A 21541-nucleotide genomic window follows, 5' to 3' on the forward strand; every position below is an offset into this window, starting at 1 on the left:
CAAGGATGCATCTGTTGATATTGAAATAGACAAATTATTTTCAAAGAATGTTAAAGTGTTAACTGAACAACTGTCAGTTACCCAATTAAAATCTTTCAAAATATTTTAAAAATTAAATGAATTCAGAGTTAAGTTGTACATAGTCTAAAGTTATGCAATATTGGAAGAATACTCTTGTTAAATGTTACTACATGGATATATAGAAAATCTCTATATTCAGTGCCATTTCGGCTTGGATTCATTACAGTGTAAAAAGTAAATGGTTTGTCTTGCAAGTTTTAGTTCATTGATATTAAGCACTATTTTAAATGAAAGCCAAATCACATGTACTACACAGGAAAACAAAATGGTGTCAGTGAAAAGATGGATATGGCATAATATGTTTGTATCCAGGTATTTGCCAGAGGTAAACAAGGACAGTCTTGTTAGTGTTGATGTAATGACTTACCATGTTTCCATAGCAATGTAAATACAAATACTCAAAGTAAATCAATCATATGCAATCAAAATATACTCATAAAAATTGCAAATAACCACAGGTCTGTAATTTTATTAAGAAAGTAAACTGAGGACAAGGAGACAAAAATGTATGAATAGGTCAAAGGAAAGTCGGATTCCAGTCAGAAGTTTAGATTAATTGGATGAAAACATTATTGGCAGAAGATAAAGATGGAAATAACAGGAACATGCCAAATATTATTTTTAAAGGATAATCAACATTTAGTATGCATCAAAATTTGCAAGCTAATCTGGGAGATTTAAAGTTAGAGTTATGAAATAAGAATTAAATTAATAATTTTATACCTTTGATCTCTAATAACAATCAATGGAATCCCCATGTCTAATTATCTTGTGGATGTTGTCTTTGCTGAATCACCAGAAGAAATGGTAACTCAAATATTATTATTAAATTTAACTATTCAGCTTCTAAGAATCTGCAGATTAAGGGAAGAGGGTAACCATATATTGGTTAGTCTTGTCTCATTTAATTTAAACTAAAGAATTATAGTACAACCTAATAAAAGAACATTTTCATTTGGAAAAACATGATCAATTTCACAGATTATTGTTTAGAATTGGCTAAATCTCTGCTCAATAAGACAGGTGATTGTGTAGATTAGTGTTGTTATTATTGTCATAGAGTGACTTGTTCCTCTACAAAATATCCAGAGAGAAGTTAGTGACACCTTTTCCCAAAGCAGTTACATCCTAAATTTTTTAGCTGACTTGAGATAATGTCAGGTGTGAATCTGTCAAAATTATACAAAACTTCTACTGGGTAACTATACAAGCATTACCAATATAAACCAACTGATGTGAACTTCTGTTTATAAATGAGAATAAAAAACGGAAAACTCAAAAGCAATAATTTATTTGACACACATAATTGACCAAACTGTCTCTTTTCTAATTAACTGCAAAAGCTGTACACACTTAGACATCATACCATATTGTAGTAGAATTATACGGTAACTTAGAACATCATTATCTAAATCAATTAAGGGACACATGTTATAAAATTTCTTGGCTCATCTCAGCATCATCAGCACTTAAAAATTGCATAACAAATACATGTACTAGCAAATGTTAAAATTAACATGATAATGAAGTAGGAGGCAATAAAAGTCGTATGCAATAGTATCAGTTGGTTCCTAAACCAATTATCAAAAGGTAAGATGGGTAAACATTTTGACTACCCACCCCCAGTGATTAAAACTAATTTCCCAGATTTAGGGAAAAACTGATTTCATAACATTTGGTGAATAAAATTCACTAAGATATTTTACTGAATGAATGACTGTATTAATTTAATCTTAAACTAACCAGAAACTGGGTTGAAGACTAATAGAAGGAAATCATGTACTTTAGAGAGATGGAAGGAAAACCCTTCTCTTGGTAATTAATCATTTAACAAATTTAAATTAACCAACTGCAAACTTAGCTTTTCTCAGTTTGATTTCATTCGGAAATAAGATAGCTTTAAGAAGCTTTATATTTGCAAAGAGGGTGAGCTGTTTGTCATATGGATTACATTACTTAATCAGAACACACATATCTCATATTGAGACAAGTAGCTACTGTAATGGACCTATTAGTACACACACATAATGTACTGAGACATGTAGCTAATCTAATGAACCTATTTGGTAGACATACACATAATATACTGAGACATGTAGCTACTGTAATGTACCTGTTTAGTACACACACATAATATAATGAGACATATAGTTACTGTAATGTACATATTTAGTACACACACATAATATACTAAGACATGTAGTTACTGTAATGTACCTGTTTAGTACACACACATAATATACTGAGACATGTAGTTACTGTAATGTACTTGTTTAGTACACACACATAATATACTAAGACGTGTAGTTACTGTAATGTACCTATTTAATACACACACATAATATACTGAGACATGTAGCTACTGTAATGTACCTATTAGTACACACACATAATATACTGAGACGTGTAGTTACTGTAATGTACCTATTAGTACACACACATAATATACTGAGACATGTAGCTACTGTAATGTACCTATTAGTACACACACATAATATGCTGAGACATGTAGCTAGTGTAATGTACCTATTTGGTAGCCACACACATAATATACTGAAACATGTAGCTATGGTAGTGTACCTATTTATTACACACACATAATATACTGAGACATGTAGTTATTGTAATGTACCTGTTTAGTACACACACATAATATACTGAGACATGTAGCTACTGTAATGTACCTATTTGGTAGACACACACATAATATACTGAGACATAGCTACTGTAATGTACCTGTTTAGTACAAACACATAATATACTGAGACATGTAGCTACTGTAATGTACCTATTTGATAAAAACATATTATATACTGAGACACACAGCTACTATAATATACCTATTAGGACACATATATCATATTGATACATGAGGCATGAAGTTACTTTAATGAAAGAGCTGTTCATATTCCTTCATACTTAAATTTGATCTTTTTATAAGTTAGGAACTGCTTGTAGGTTCCACAGTATTCCAAGATTATGACATTAATTTTTTAAATCAAAACTAAATGTTGTCTTTTTAATAAATTTTTTGTGTGAAATGCAACTTCAGCCTTGTGCTGGTGTATATATTGACATGAAAAAACTGTTGTTTCTCTGGGTGTATTGAAGATTACTTTAAGGGAGTGAAGTGGGTAGATTTTCGTAAGACTCAAGGTACTTGACTGACTCTCAGGAAGTTTATGCATCGTACTTTTAGAAAATACAGGTTTGCAAGAGTTTTGTTAAGTGCTTTATGATTAATTTAAAAAATATACTTAATGTTAGGGGATGTGGAAACAAATAATTACAGCTCTTTTTGTACCTGTGCAGCCAATATATCCTACAGTTTTTTATTCCTGCTTATTATTTTACCTTGGTTTAATGTTGAGCCTTCAATTAAATACATACAACTTGTTTCATTAAAATTTCATTTCTAAATCACACAAGGGCATGGAGTTCCTTCAGTTACTGGAGAATGAGAGAAATGGGCGTGCAAAAGGGGAAACAATAGATGAGCACAGCGTTAGTGAGGCAGTAAGTATAACAGCATTCATTGCCTTATTTTATTCATATATCCCATATCCATGAATTGTTTAATATCCCATATCCATGAATTGCTAACATTTCATATCCATGAATTGTGTAATATCCCATATACATGAATTGTTTAGCATCCCATATCCATGAATTGGTTAACATCCCATATCCATGAATGGTTTAACAACCCATATCAATGAAATGTTGAACATTTAATTTGCATGAAAAGTTTAGCACCCCATATCCATGAAATGTTCAACATTCCCAATCCATGAAGTGTTTTACATCCCATATCCATGAATTGTTTAATATCTCATATCCATGGATTGTTTAGCATCCCATATCCATGAACGTATTAACATCCTATATATATGAATTGTTTGGCATTCCATATCCATAAAATGTTTAACATTCCATGTCCATGAATTGTTTAACATTTCATACCCATGAATTGTTTAGCATCCCATATCCATTAACTGATTAACATGCAGTATCCATGATTTGTTTAGCATCCTATATCCATGAATTGTTTAATATCCCATATCCATTAATTATTTTATATCCCATATCCATGAATTGTTTAGCATCCCATATCCATGAAATGTTTAACATTCCATGTCCATGAATTGTTTAGAATCCCATATCCATGAATTATTTAATATCCCATATCCATGAATTGTTTAGCATCCCATATCCATGAATTATTTAATATCCCATATCCATGAATTGTTTAGCATCCCATATCCATCAACTGTTTAATATGCCATATAATCAGTTGTTTAAAATGCCATACTTTCTTTTGGTTAATGAAAGTTTCCATCTTTATCTGTAATTTTTGTCACACATAGACATACATGTAATCAAACCAGGACCTAAAAATCAGTAGTGTTAAAATTTCCTATTGACATAGTTCTTTTTGCATCTAAAGTGGATTAAATAGAAAACAAGTATGGTTTTGGAAATAATCAGTATTCTTTTCATATTAAAATACAATGGCAAGTTTTGAACATAAATCAGATTGAAATGGCAATGTTACAATAATAATTAATTGATATGAGTCAGGGTATTATCAATTAAATGAAAAAGGAGGTGCTGTGTATTTCATATTTCACTGCAAAGATTGTTTTATATAAAATGGACAAGCTTTGTTTGTTTCCTTCCCAAGTGTGCTGACTGGTGTCCGCTGACAACGTTCATTGCAATCATAAAATATGCTCTCAGTAGTTTTCTGGTTCAGATTTCCCCAGTGATATGGTGTCTGCATATAAAACAGTGTGTGCAGTATACATCAATGGCTGGAGACCCATGATTCTTGCAGATAAAGGATTATTGTTCTTCTGCCTGTGTACCAGAGGTATTGCCAGTATACTAGATATATTACCACTGCACTAGAGGTATTGCCAGTGTACTAGAGATTTTACCAGTGTACTAGAGGTATTACCAATTTACAATATGGCAATATCTCCTCATATGCAAATATTAATTAAACTTTATCCAAATTATAAAATAAATAAAACACACTTTAAATTAATTTCACCTGTGGTATTTTTATGTGTTAAAGTAGATTATGTGTGCAGCATCTATAACAGCAACGATTATCAATGCTGTTTACAGACAGATGGAGTACAGTATTTCTTCCCTCAGATGCAGGAGGTCATGGGTTCGATCCCTGGCCAAGTCATAACAAAGACTTACAAAAATGGTACTAACAGCTGCCTTGCTTGGCGCTCAGCATTAAGAGGTTAGTGTTAGGGCTGGTCGTTCTGGTGTCAGGATAATGTGACTGGGTGGGACATCATGCTACGTGTCTGTGGCATTATGCCCCAGTGCTAGGCATCACTATAAACTGCCACACTGCAGACATTGTAGTGATATCACTGCAAAATTGTTAAAGCTACGTTAAAAATCCAAATCACATACACATCACACAGTATTTCTTCCCATTTTATAAGACCATATGCTTGTGTTTAGAAATGGTATTTCAAAATAAATCAACACATGTATTACCTAGCTTCATGATAATGGAAATTTGTTGTAGAAAATTTCCAGAGTACAGTTGAGACTATCAAAATGTTTCTTTGTGACAGGTGCTTCAGAGTGCACATCAGAGAGAGCTGCAGCTCATGGAGGCATCAGACTAATGGACTCCCACAAGGGTCTGTTCTATCGCCAAGTTTCTTCAATGTCTAATTCAATGACTTACCTGTAATATAGTTGCACAAATTCATGTATGCAGATAACATTGCTCTTGGGACCCAAGTTTGCTCATTTACTGAGCTTGACAGGATACTGAGCAAGGACCTCGAAGATATTGACAGACTTCTTCAAGAAATGGCATCTAGAGCCAAGCGCAACAAAGACAGTCTCCAGCATCATCCACCTTAACAATGCAAATGCGAACTGTGTGCTTTGCATCCACCTCAATGGCAGGAAATAAAACATGACCCAACACCTACATACCTTGTTGGACAGATCACTGACATTCTGCAACCACCTGAAGAAAACTGCAGTAAAACTTAGTGCTCAAAACAACCTACTCTGCAAACTGGCTGGCTCAACATGGGGTGCTAGTGCTCAGACACTCAAGACATTAGCATTGGTCCTCTGTTATTCTACAGTCAAGTACTGTGCTCCTGTCTGGGCTTGATCATCTCACGCTAAGTTAATTGATGTCCAGCTCAACACAACAATGTGCATAATCTCTGGAACACTACGTCCTACTCCTTTACCATGGCTGCTGGTACTCAGCAACATTCTTCCTCCACATCTGTGTTGGCAGGAAGCAACCACTAAAGTGTTGGCTAAGGTCTATGCCAGTGACAAACTTCCACTGTACATGGACATCACCTCATATCCAGCAGTCCACTTGACTGGTTAGGTTCGTTGCTGGAGGATATGATAGCTATTTCTGCATGGAGTGTCGAGTGGTCTTCAACAGATGTTGTAAACCACTTCCTCATAACTGAGCCATCTGTCTGCCTTCCTGGCTTCAAGCTTCCACCTTATCTCTGAACAATGCTGAACCACTTTCGAACAGGACAGGGTTGTTGTGCAGTCAACCTTGTTTGATAGGGCCAGGTCACTCACTCTTCCTGTTGCTGTGGAGCTCTTCAGACCATGTCACACATTGTGAACAACTGTCCACTGACAAAGTTCCCCAGTGGACTGCAGGCTCTGAACCTTGCTGATGAAGATGCTGTTAAATGTCTGAGCACACACTGCACACAATAATAATAATAATGATTTTTAAATTTTTATGTGTTTGGTTCAAGTGTGCCACATACAACTGACAGCCATTAAAGTATCATACAAAACTCATTCATGCAGACCTTTCATGCACACCATGCAAACTACAATTAAAAAAATCACTTCAGATAGATACATGTAGTTGGTGTTTTCTGACAGATATTATGATTTTACAGTGTGGATTTCATCATCTGGTTTCGAAAAACTTGTCACATTTACTCTAAATTCATTTAGTTGCATGCAGGCACACTGATTATTTTATTTTAAATGATAGAAGTTTTAAATAAAGTTAAGATATTTTCAGGTCAAGATATATGAATGTAGGAGTGTATGTTAAAAGATACAAAGAAATAAAATTAAGTTCTGAAATACAAACAGATAAAACAATCTTTAAGACAGCATAATTATCAATAACAGAATCACATCAAATTTCAGTTTTCATGCAGCTTTTTATACCACTTACCCTTCCTGTTGGGCTTGCAGATATGTCAAGTTTGCATTTACAAAGTCATATGATAATCACCAAACATCATCATATCTAGTTGGTTAGTGATGACCACCAAACATATTCATATCTAGTAGTAGACCACTCTGGTGGCCCAGTGGTTAGAGTGTCACCTCAGATATGGGAGGTCAAGGGTTCGAACCTTGGCTGAGTCATACTAAAGACATAAAAATGGTATTAACAGCTGCCTTGCTAAGTGCTCAGCATCAAGAGGTTAGTGTTAGGACTGGTTGGCCTGGTGTCAGGATAATGTGAATGGGTGGGACATCATATCTGTGCGATGATGCCCCAGTGTAAGACATCACTATAAACTGCCATGCTGCAGATACCATAGCAAATGACTGAAAAATTGTTAAAGCTACATTAAAAATCCAAATCACACACAAACTTCATATGTAGTAGGTTACTGATGACCATTAACTTCTTCATATCTAGTAGGTTAGAAGACACTTTTAATATCAAGCAGACAACAGTGTATTTAAAAACTGGCAGGTACATTTTTAAAAATCTCAACTTGAATGGTCTGTACAAATTAAATGTTATAAATAATGCAGCAATTCCATTGCAAAGAAGAATATTAACATGGTCATATGATGGGTGTGTAGTTCTACCATGAAGCAAAGAATAGATGATTTTTCAGATGAAGCTTACAAAAAGGTTTTTGCATCATAAATGAATGCTTTTTACCCTAATGAAGGGTGGATGCATGGTGTCTGAACTTTGTACCCTAATGAAGGTTGGATGCATGGTGTCTTAACTTTGTACCCAAAGGAAGGTTGGATGCATGGTGTCTAAACTTTGTACCCAAAGGAAGGTTGGATGCATGGTGTCTGAAGGGTTTCAGACCATTCATGTTTGGTGTGGAAACTCTAATAATTGAGATTAAATATCAATTTTGATTAGAAGTCTTTGATGGAATTTAGTTTCTTTCTTCTTTTTTATCACCATAAGAAAAAGGTTTTGAAAGTAACCAAGTGAGGTTAGAGGATTTGGCAATAGTGTATGGTTCTAGTTTCCTATTACAATGACTATAAACTCAGACCACAATAATTGCATGCATCATCACATGGATGGTATACTGCAGAGACTAATGTGTGCTATTTATTTATTTCAAAACACTGATAGAGTACAGACCATAGATATGTTTGATTTATTACAAAATCTGTTAAGTACCATCTCAGAGTCATCATCCATATTCATTGCGATGAGGCTTTCCATTATGACTGTCATCATCTATATTCATTGTGATGGGGCTTTCTGTTATGACTGTCATCATCCATATTCATTGCGATGAGGCTTTCCATTATGACTGTCATCATCTACATTCATTTTGATGGGGCTTTCTGTTATGACTGTCATCATCTATATTCATTGTGATGGGGCTTTCTGTTATGACTGTCATCATCCATATTCATTGCGAAGAGGCTTTCCATTATGACTGTCATTGTCCATGTTCATTGTGATGGGGCTTTCTGTTATGACTGTCATCATCCATATTCACTGCAATGAGGCTTTCCATTATGACTGTCATCATCTATATTCATTGTGATGGGGCTTTTTGTTATGACTGTCATCATCCATATTCATTGTGATGAGGTTTTCCATTATGACTGTCATTGTCCATGTTCATTGTGATGGGGCTTTTTGTTATGACTGTCATCATCCATATTCATTGTGATGAGGTTTTCCATTATGACTGTCATTGTCCATGTTCATTGTGATGAGGCTTTCTGCTATGACTCATCATTCATAATTCATTTTGATCAGGCTTTGAGTTACGACTGTCAACAGTATTCTTCTTTCAATAGGAACCAAAGAATGTTGAGAATTCTTACAATGTGATTTGTAGTATTTTAATGACATTTCTACCACTGAACTATTTTTGTCATTTCATGAACTAATGTCTATGATTCAATACCTTACTATGTCTTTATGTTGAGGTAGGTCAATTTAAACAAATATATAAGGATATCAATTAGTTCTATTCCAGTAAAATTTATGCATTATTTAGGAAAAAGTGTTGTTGCTTTCTTTTGTCAGGCTGAGTTTTGTATAATGGTACTAAAACATGCAGGGACTACTTGGATCAACAAATGTTGCTTTTTTAGTCATCTCTGTTTAAAATTGTTGTCTTGTTGCTCCAAAACATCTTAACCCAGGTCTGGAACCCTAATGACTAGCCACCAAATATGTTTTCATAAATTATACTTGTATACTTACACTGATGGCAGAACAAATTCATAGCATGAAATTTACCAACCTATCCCTCATCCATCCAGCACCAACCTATCCGTCCAGCCCCAAGGGAGCTGTAAATACTTTAAAACTTTTTCCAACAATTCCTCCTTTTGTAACTTCATTGGAATTAAAAATTTACAGTACTATAGGATATTGTTTTGAAGGAATTTTTAACTTTTTTGGCCACTACTTCAAACAAATATGTTCTGTTTTTTTTTTCAGCATCCTTTCTACTTGAACCTGACAGAGGATCTGGAGGAAGAGGAAGATGTGACCAATGGACAGAGGGAGAAAAAACTCTTCAGGTGTGACTTAACACTTTGGGATATTTAATGAGAAAGATTCTTTATTCAAATATGGAGTGCGTGATTACAAACATAAAAACAAAAATGAGCATTTACTTATGTCCTAGATTTGTTGGATAACAGAAATGTCTATAGCCACTGATGTTGAGATTCATGATTTGAAGCATGATGCAAAGATCTCTATGCAATACATATCATGATACAAAGGTGTCAGTATGATACATATCATGATACAAAGGTATCAATATCATGCATATCATGATACCAAGTGATCACTATGATACATATCATAATACAAAGGTGTCAGTATGCTTCATATCATGGTACAAAGGTGTCAGTATGATACATATCATGATACAAAGGTATCAATATCATGCATATCATGATACCAAGTGATCACTATGATACATATCATAATACAAAAGTGTCAGTATGCTACATATCATGGTACAAAGGCGTCAGTATGATACCTATTATGGTACAAAGGTGCCAGGATGATACTTATCATGATACGAAGGTCTCAATTCATATCATGATACAAAGTTGTCATTATGATAAATATAATGATACAAAGGTGTCAGTATGATACATATCATGATACAAAGGTATCAATATCATGCATATCATGATACCAAGTGATCACTATGATACATATCATAATACAAAGGTGTCAGTATGCTTCATATCATGGTACAAAGGTGTCAGTATGATACCTATTATGGTACAAAGGTGCCAGGATGATACTTATCATGATACAAAGGTCTCAATTCATATCATGATACAAAGTTGTCATTATGATAAATATAATGATACAAAGGTGTCAGTATGATACATATCATGATACGAAGGTTTCAGTATCATACATGTCATGATTAAGAAAATCTATCTTGGGGTTTGCACTGAGGCAAGGAAATCTCAATGGGGTTACATTATTTGTCTCCCCACTCTGCGTAATTCATGGGGAGACAAATAATGTAACCCTGTGATTTGGATTTCCTTGTCTTGGTACAAACACCAACATGGATTATTTTTCTCACCCAATTTGTTCAATGAAATTAAAATAACCCTGCCCTTCTGCAATTTAGTTAACAGATTCAAAACACAGCACATGTATTATTTATCAGGTACTATTATTGCTCTCACTCTATATAAAGGTCATCAGGTTTTGTATTTTTTCAATGAAAATCTGAATAATTATCTAAGTACAGTCTAGCTATTTATGCCATTCCTGGAAAAGGTTAAAACGATGTCAAGGAAATAAGTTATAATTGTTAGGTTTTGGACAATGAGTATGATGAGCTACCTGTTATTGTTGTTCAAAATACAGTACTGTGCATTTATACAAATATGTTAATGAGACAGTACTGTGCATTTATACAAATATGTTAATGAGACAGTACTGTGCATTTATACAAATATGTTAATGAGGGCAAATGGGTGATCTGTTGACCCCAAGTAAGCAAGTTCTACACATGAGCAAATAGAAAAAAATAAAACCATTTGATATTACTATATTTTCACATTTAATGGGTATCATATAAAAATAGCAAAGTAATTCATATCTTTTATCTTTTATCTTTTATATGGATAACTTTTAACTTTCATCAGTTCTAATTTGGAAAAAGTTCTGTGGTAGGCAATGGTACTATACATGACAGTACTGGGTACAGACTAATGTACAGTTCTAAGTAAGTGTGCAGTGACAGAAAAGACTTCTAACTCATATATTCTTAGAAATTAATATTTTCTTTTGTGGAAATATGGCAAGTGTTACCATTACTAGTACAATGATAAACTACATGGAAATCTTGTGGAATAGTGTGTGGAATGATGAATGAACCACTCTGATTGATAAGTGCAGGAATTTTCATTTGTTTACAATGTTTGATTCAATTGGCATTGTTTGGGGTATTTGACAAACTTTGAAGAATACAGGTCTGATATAATACATTTCTAGTTGTTCTTTTCTTTGCGGTAGCTCTTAAGAGAGTTTGGATTTTTCATTTTTGTAGTTAGTGATGTGTATAGTTGTGTGTCTGGAACAGTGTTTCTTGTAGTTAGTGATGTGTTTAGTCGGTGTGCCTGGAACAGTGTTTTTTGTCATAGTTTGTTCCACACAGCATCACAAATTTTATCCAATCTATAGCTCAGTAAATTTTCCAGTCATAGTCATTAAATGTAAATAACAGTATCTAATTCATTTCACACAAATTATATGACTGACCTGAAAATGTTACAGAGTTAGATCTACAGATAAGATAAAATTCACCATGCTATGTGGAATGAACTATAGTTTCTAGCATAATACCAAATAGGTCGACTTCTTATGCAGGTGTGTGTCTGTCTCTCTCAAAATGTTTTATATGGTACATTAATTTGCTATATGGGTTTTTGTGTTATATATCTATTGTTGTTGTTTGATTTTAGAACAACTCTGTCAGACACACCACAATACAGCAAGGGTTTCTTCTTTTTTAAAGTAGTTCCTAGCACGTGGACACCATGACTGATATGACCTGACTGAGACAACCAGACTGAGATAAGAAAAGTAAGGTTAGCAAAACAGGTAGATTTCTCTGGCACATGAGTGAGAAACTAAGGTCTCAACATGATGCAAATGTCCTTATATGACACATATAAGGATACAAAGGTTTCAATATGATACATATCAGGATACAAAGGTCTAAATATGATACATTCATTGTACTAATTTCTACATTAATAACTTCTGATGAGCTTGACTTGTGAACTTGACACACTGTATACAGCTTAATTCATTGTAAATGTAGTCATAGTATGCCAAATCTTGACAAAAAAGATACAGCATGGCAAGTCTTGACAAAAAAGACACAGTATGAAGATCAAAGGACTGAGAATACTGATGAATTGGAAGGTTAGGGAAATGTACATTGAAACATGCTGAAAGGGATGAATGTAAATTGCAAAATATTGATTCTTTTTTTAATACATCTCTAAAAACACGTAATATGACTTTTAAATGTTCAGGTCTTTTCTTCTTTTTAATTTTTTAGAGAGGTTATTAAAAAATTCATAAAAATTTGGGACAGAACATATTTAGACAAGTACCTCCCTAATAGAAAGGATTAAGATGAAGGGGATGGGGGTGTTACATGTGTCTGACAATGATCAAAACTGCTGACAATTTGGGCCATAAACTTAATTTCAGTGGGTATGTATAATGGTTGATTGAGCAGAAATGGATAACCTATTGTATTTCCTTTAAATGGTTGGTAAATTTATTGACTTTTAAATTCAGGCAATAAGCTTTATTAGACCACCACTTTGTTTGCTTGACTTGTGAACACTGAATCTTGAAGCTAACTGCATTTGTTTTCTCCTACCCAGGGCTTCAGGCTTGAAAAGTACAAGCTTTACTTTCTTATATCCAGTTATCCGTTCTAAATACTCACTAATTACCACTTTGACCTCTATTTGTCTCAACTAGTTAAGGAACAAGGGTTTCATTTTTATAAGAACTGCAGAATAGTATTCAGTTGTCAACTGACTGCATGATTGATTACATGACAAAGTGATGTGCGTCTATTGGCAGCTTTCTCCTTTGTTTTGTTTTTTGTCTGTTTTTTAAAATATGATTGTCCCATAATTTAACAACTTTCAGTACTGAGATTAACTTTGATGATTAGTAATTAATGCTGAAATTATTCGATTTATAAATTTGGAAAAGATTCTTTTCTTTTGAGCAAAAATTATATACAAAATGCAATGAAGGAAACTGGAGAAGATATGCTGGCTTTGTTGTTTATAGTTCAATAATAATAAGATTAACACTAATCAGTATTTTAATCAGCTTTCTTTCAAAATAAGCTATGGTGAAAGGGCAGTGATTGTCTACTGACACATTTAAATGAATATTCACAAAATGGAAACATGAACACCTTTATTCTTCAGTCATAAGACAAAGTCATCTCTTGTCAAATTATTAAATCAAGCTCTTGTTTAATTTGATACAAAACTTTGCACTTCTTCAAGCAATTGGTGAAATTATTGTAAAATCTCATGAGATTATATCTGAATACATACACAATCTCATCCTCAAAATGATAATTAACTTTTTGCACATTAGTTTTCATACCTTAAAATAGAATCTTTATTTTGTATAAATGAACAAATATAAGAATTTTCAGGAACCACACCACAATCATGTTGTATCCGAATTCGTGCTTTTTACTTCGACTCACCTTTTCAAAGCTAAAAAGCATATAAAACTAAATATTTAAAAGTGTCCATTATTAGAAATACTAACTATTCTTAGTAACTGAAACTAAACAGTTTGGCACAGGTTTGAAAGGGATAAATCCCTCCAAGCCATAAATTAAATCATTCTGCAAATCTATTAACTTCATCTACTGGTATGTATTTTTTTTTTAATAAAAAAATTTCATATGGCATTTAGTTCCCAGCAACCATCATGAATATGCAGGATACATGAAAAGACAAGGAGGTATTCATCAATGAATATGTAATTTTCCATTTGCTTTTTAAATTATAAAATGTAATAAGATAGTAATTTTCTCATATATCCATTTTTTTCAGACTGAGGTAAGTTATATATGGTCGCTGTAAGCTACACAAAAGCTTAATTAATGAATTTTCCAGGCAGTGTAGTGATCTGCTTATAATTGCACTGTGTTGTTAGAATTTGAATATTCATTCATCACATGTCACGTTCCATGGCTCTCAAGTAGAGCCAACACTTAAAGCAATCATAAACCCATTTTCATATTTTTCATGATGTACAGAGTGGATTATGTTGCTTTTTAAATTCAGATGCTTAAGGGACTGACCACATAATTTTCTGGTTGGGAGGTTGGGAGGGCCCCGAGGTTTATTTGAAGAAAAGAAAAACTAATTATTCTCATCATATTAGTTAAAAATGATATTTATCTTCAGAAAAGAAACAAAAATATCGTAGAGAAAGAAAATCCCAGACACCCCCCATTCTCCCATAAAATTAAATGGTTGGTCCTTAACCTGCTTAAAAAAAGCCTGATAGCTTCGTGTGCTCAAGGCAACTACATGACTGTGCTAAATATTGAGCTTCACATGCTTTACAGTACTCCTTCATTATTACATGGCCATTTAATCTTACACACTTCATCTGGTGTTTACAGTACTCCTTCATTATTACATGGCCATTTAATCTTACACACTTAATCTGGTGTTTACAGTACTCCTTCATTATTACATGGCCATTTAATCTTACACACTTCATCTGGTGTTTACAGTACTCCTTCATTATTACATGGCCATTTAATCTTAGACACTTCATCTGGTGTTTACAGTACTCCTTCATTATTACATGGCCATTTAATCTTAGACACTTCATCTGGTGTTTACAGTACTCCTTCATTATTACATGGCCATTTAATCTTACACACTTCATCTGGTGTTTACAGTACTCCTTCATTATTACATGGCCATTTAATCTTACACACTTCATCTGGTGTTTACAGTACTCCTTCATTATTACATGGCCATTTAATCTTACACACTTCATCTGGTGTTTACAGTACTCCTTCATTATTACATGGCCATTTAACCTTACATACTTCATCTGGTGTTTACAGTACTCCTTCATTATTACATGGCCATTTAATCTTACACACTTCATCTGGTGTTTACAGTACTCCTTCATTATTACATGGCCATTTAATCTTAGACACTTCATCCGGTGTTTGATACAGCTGTTGTATCCATATTTCCCTATCACACACCAAGATTTGAACTACTTGTGTATCTTTTTTGATGTCCACACATGCCTATTTTTAGAATGAATCTAACATTTTTAAATCCTAATTCATTTTTGAATTTTTTCATACAGTAAAGCTATAAAAAATTAGAAAACATAAAAAAGGGGGTATATAATAAATACAAAACTGCACTGATGGCCTCAAAATATCTCTATGCCATATCAAACTTGCTTTTTTCGCTGAAACAGAACAAACACTTATGCAGTTTTGTGTATTTATAAAACTGTCCTTGGCAGCCTTAGAACATGCTACCTTATAGTACGAATATAACAAAGTACATAATGCATATAATTTTACTACCACTTAATGAAATCCAATCCATGACTATTTACATTCCAGCAGGAACAGTGTTATAATGAGGGAGTGCTGTATGTTGTTTTGTAAATCTTTTTTTTCTTCAAGAAGCTTTTATTTTAGAGTTATAGTTTTTGTTTCAAATGAAAATATACCTGCAAACCTTCCATAAATTGTTTTCCCTTAGATTAAAAAAGTGTGTTTTGTGGCCTCGAGAGTGGGAGGGGCTAAGTGTGTGCAACACAAATAAGTTATGCTATATAATTATTAATAAGTTACCTACTCATGCAAGTCAGTAGAACATAACTGGAAATTCAAATGAGACCAAAAGAAAACAGCATGTCTTTTTTCTTGGAAGCTTGTAAAACACTTCCAGAGAAAGAATATACCTGGTTAATTTAGCATTGTCATATTACACACACACACACACACACACACACAATTAAAAAAGATAAAGTTTCTTCTTTAAAATCCATTGTACAGTTTAAAAAAAGTATCAGTTTGTGGTTGCAGATTTTGCTGTTATTAGTCAGGACTGGATGGTAATGGTACTGTTGTAGCAGAAACACAGACCTAGTTGCTCTCAGTTGAGACTGGATGGTACTGATACAGTAGAAACACACAACTTTGTTGCTCTCAGCTGAGACAGGATAGTACTGTTGTAGCAGAAGCACAACTCTGTTGCTCTCAGTCAAGGCTGGAGGATACTGTTGTAGCAGAAACACAGACTCTGTTGCACTCAGTCAAAACAGGATGGTACTGTTATAACATAGCAGAAACACGAACTTTGTTGCTCTTAGTTAAAATGGATGGTACTATTGTAGATGAAACACACTTAAGCCCTTGTGAATTGGACTGTCAATGATTGTTTAAACATGTTTCTTCTTGGATTGCTGCATGGTCCAGATGCAAGCTGGTGTTAATATGTTGATGTATGGTGCTGTATACTCTAGAATGATTAATGTCAATATGGTGTTCACAACATACCGGTATGCAAAGTATTAAATAATGCTCCCCCTGCCCTTGCTACTGTGCTTCACAAATTCAAAATCTATCAAGCCTGGAGTTCTCAAATTTAGTTGTGAAGGGCTTTGCTTGCCTTGCAGATGGATCATCCTTCCCTGAATCACAGCTGCAATTCAACATTTTGCTTTCCCTGAATCACACTAACAAAATGTTCCTAACTTTAGTATCACAACCAACAAAATAATCATATTTATTGTATTTTTTTGAATGGAGTAAAATCAGAATTCAAAGAAATGTTAAAATTTTGCCACTGATCATGAACATGCCAATCATCTTCAGTGATGGCATACATATTATTTAACTTAAAGTTACTTTTTAATTACAGCCCCACATTAGTATACAGAAGCCCATAGTAACTATCTTTTCCATGTATCTGTTGATGACTTTCCTATTGTCTGTTGATGACTTTCCATTTTTCTGTTGATGACTTTCCATTTGTCTGTTGATGATTTTCCATCTGTGTATTGATAACAATCCATCTATCCATCCATTCAACTTCTTGTAATGACCAAAGCTTTGCAGCACTTATGCATAAGCATCTATGACAAATATCTTTGAAAGGTTTAATCTCTTCATGCCATTGTTTAGTTGGTCCTAAATGAAAAAATTGCAGCTTGGACAGTCAGTATGGCTACCTCATTGGCCATGCTAAAAATGTTCGTTATCGCTACCCCTTCTGAACACGTTCAAATCAACTTGGGGTTTTCAAGAATAGATTTCTTATGATTTTTAGTTTGTCCATCATGATAATGGTGTCATTCTGATGTCATATATGGCTACCAAAGCAACAGTAATGAAAATAACTGTATTGCTACTCCTCTTGAACAGGAAGTCATATCAACATGATGTTTTCACCAAAATACTTCTTGTGATGACTAGTTGGTTCTAAAAGAAAATTATACTGATTTAACATTCAGTGTGGAAACCATTTTTAAATCTTGTTATTGTGACTCCTACTGACACTGTAGTTGGTTCTAAATGAAATGGTACTGATCTCACAAAATGGCCACCATGATGTCTGTCTTGAAAACCTTGTTATTGCTAATCATCCAGAATGGATATGGTTGTCATATGGACATGGAGCTTCAATAAAAAAAATTATTATGATATCTAATTGGTTCGATATGAAAATGGTGCTTATTTTACATTCACCCTTGTTTTTGCTTAAAAATATTTAAGATTATTTGAACACTCAGCAGTTAATAAGAAAAAACAATCGTACCTTCTCACCATAAACTAGAAGAGCTTATGGGATTGTCTATTGTCCATTGTCTGTCTGTTAGCACAAGTTTATTATCACTATTCCTTCTAAACTACTTGGGAGGACTGTAATGAAACTTTATACACACATTCATTCCATATCAAATCATACTGACCTGGAGTTTTTAACAGAAGACTTCTTATGACGCCTAGTTGGTCTAAATGAAAATTGTGCTGATTTGAATTATGGCTAATCCTTCTGAATGTATAATTGGTCCAAAATGAACATGGTTTTCAACTGATGTTCAATACGGCCACCACAGTTGCCATCTTGAGAATAGAATTATTCCTCCTGAAAGGATGGTTTTATCAACATGGAGTTTTTGCTAATTAACTTCTTATGATGTTTAGTTGGTCCTACTCTGTCATTCAGACATTCAGTATGTCTGCCATAGTGGCCATCTTGAAAAAAAATGTATTACTATTTCTACTGAATAAATGGTCAGTCCAAATTCTAATATGACTGCCAGAATGTCCTTCTTGAAAATCTTGTTATCCACTTCTCCTAGATGTCTGGTCATATTGATATTATGCTTTCACCTAAAAGCCTTGTATGATTTGAATGATGTTTAGTTGGTACATAATCAAAATGGTGCCAATCTGATGTTGAGTATGGTCACCATGGCATCCATTTTGAAATCTTTTTATCATTGCTTTCCAAAATGCAAATTCTTATTGATATGGGGTTTCCAGCAGAAAACTTCTTAAGCTGCCTTGTTGGTCCTAAATCAAACTTTTGTTATTGCCAAAGAATATCAAAGATGGTTTAAACACTCATCATTTAAAAAAAAACAATGGTGTTCTCTTGAATTCCTGGAAAGTTTCTTTTCAGCCAGTAGAGTGTCAGTTCCTTTGAGGGTCTATTGTTGTATGGAGTTATGGCCCCTGACAATTAACTTCATATCTTCACAAAGATGTTGCTTCCTACCAGCATAGCTCAAGAACCTATCAAAATAATTTGATGCAATTTCATATTAACATTGTATCAGATCTAGATGTGCTTTTTGTGAGTTTTGTCTTGTCAGCTTCATTTTGAATAGAGTTATGGCTCTTGACAATAAACTTCAAATCATCACAAGAGATGTTGCTTATAATCAGCATAGCTGAAGAACCATTTAACAAATTCTGATGCAAACTACTATGAACATTATCTCAAAGTCTTGCATGTGACTTTTAGCCTAGCCTACTCAATTTTGGATGGAGTTATGCTCCTTGTCAAGCATACTTTTGTCTTGACAGAATTTGGAATGTTGCTTTTTTGAGAAACATTCAACATATTCTGATTGAATTTGGTAAGAATAATGTATCATAGACCTAAATATACATTTTATTTTGTTCTTGCCATTTGTGACAGAGTTATCAGCCTTGTTAATCGACTTTGTATCTTTGAATGTGATATTGCTTTAATCAGCATAGCTCAAGAATCATGAACTATATTCTGATGTAATTTGATATGCATATTGTTTCATATACCTTTTAAGTCTTGGCTGTTCTATTTTGAACAGAGTTGTGGCCCTTGTTGATCAACTTGATATCTTTATGTTTGAATGGTATGTTGTTTGTTTTGGTAAGACCTTGAAGGATTTGGATTTTAAGCACATCCCATCATCATTTAAAGGAGTTGTGTCCCCTAAATGGCCATCTCCTAGTTTTAGTTTAGTTCTTGTCTTTAAGGTTCTATAAATCAAACGCAGAATACAGACCCATTTGTGGTGCATTCATTGCTGCTGATAGATAAGTTAATATTAAGATTTTAGACTGAAATTATTATCTTGTTACAAACTTATCGTCATTTAAATTTCTTGTACATTTCTTGATGACCTGACTGGATCATTTATAACTGTTGTGAGAGTGTATGAAAGATCAAGGAAATGACAAATTATAGTGAATCTTTAAATTTGTGGGTAAATTTGTTGTTTGGCTGAAAACAGTACATTTTTCCTGGAACATACTTTTGTGGATTTGTCAGAAAAAAAACCCAAAACTAAATAAAAATCCATCAAGCTTCAATTTATAATTTTTTGTATGAAAGATAAAATTGGCGTCATAATCTATGCAATTACCAGCAAGTCCAGACTTATTCCTAATACTGTATAATTAATTTATTAATGATACACAAGTAATGTGCAAAAATTTTAAAGTTTTTATTATCTTTCATATAAATGAATTAATATTATATACATCCCAGTAAAAAGCCTCAATAAAAAATGTAAATGAATAGCAAATGGGAGACATGTCTAACTAACCATTACACCTGGAGGTAAAGGGTGTGTATCATTTGTAGTTGTGTGTGTGAATGGGTGGCATAATTTTGTTATGTCTTTGAATTTTTTTGTAACAGACCAATGAAAAGCAAAAAATCGATAACTCGAGAATTAAAACAAATTAATTTGCAAGGTATTAACATATTTAACAAAATGCTATAGTACACTTAAGATTAGCTAATATTAGCATTTTTCCACTCTAATTTCATTCATATTGTAATATTTGAGTAATCACAAGAATAAGTTACCATGTTCTATTCACAAAGCACAGTAAATCATGTAGATGTAGTGTTTTGTGCTACTAAAGTGTTTGACAATATTAGAAGGTTTACACTTATAATTGGCTGCCATTTTTGCAGTGTGACAGACTGGTTTTTTCTGTTTACTTCATTTCCTAATACAATTCATTCCAGTCTAAATATATGTATGGAGGCGGTCTAAGAAAAATGATGCTGCAAAAATGGCAACCAATTGCCATTGTAAAACCACATAAACACTATCAAATGCTTTCTCAGTAGCAATAAACTTAGCATCAACATATTTTTTATTTGCATGATGAAAATGGTAATCGTACACACTGTTATATCTCTTATTACTCAAACTTTACCAATAAATTATATGCTGAAAAATTGTAGTATAGACTATACTTTACAAGCATATGAAAGACTACAGTCGACATAGTTACAGTAACTGTCTCAGTTTTATAAAGCACTAATCTTAAGTCTTGTTAGTGATTAGTCAAAAAGTAAGATATCTATAAAAAAAACAGTAGCAGTAATTATATCAGTTATGTACTTTTTAATGATGATCATTTTTCAATATCTTTTGGCAGGCTATCAGATGCTGGAGGAGAGGTAGAATTTTCAGAAATTAAAAGTGGAGATGGAATCACAAAAGGAGATTTTGGAAGTGATGTATGTGTACTATATTTATTCATGTAGATTTTACACCTTACTGTGAAAGTACATGTTGTGGATCATTTAAATATTTCACTTCTCACAATTTCCTGAG

The 21541-nt window shown here is 33.4% G+C and overlaps 1 protein-coding gene across 2 annotated transcripts in view; it reads left to right on the plus strand.

Annotated features, from left to right (window-relative positions):
- The window catches only part of LOC149796165 (gelsolin-like protein 1), a 68275-nt gene that overhangs the window by 33777 nt on the left and 12957 nt on the right, over positions 1-21541 (plus strand). For both annotated transcript variants that reach the window (XM_089966103.1, XM_089966104.1), the window contains exons 10-12: positions 3511-3597; positions 9812-9894; positions 21363-21444. In XM_089966103.1, coding sequence (XP_089822229.1) covers positions 3511-3597; positions 9812-9894; positions 21363-21444 — 252 coding nt within the window. The remainder of the gene's footprint in view (positions 1-3510; positions 3598-9811; positions 9895-21362; positions 21445-21541) is intronic.

The sequence above is a fragment of the Sinohyriopsis cumingii genome, chromosome 7 (assembly GCF_028554795.1).
Source record: "Sinohyriopsis cumingii isolate HCF-2022 chromosome 7, ASM2855479v2, whole genome shotgun sequence".
Classification (NCBI taxonomy): Eukaryota; Metazoa; Mollusca; class Bivalvia; order Unionida; family Unionidae; genus Sinohyriopsis; species Sinohyriopsis cumingii.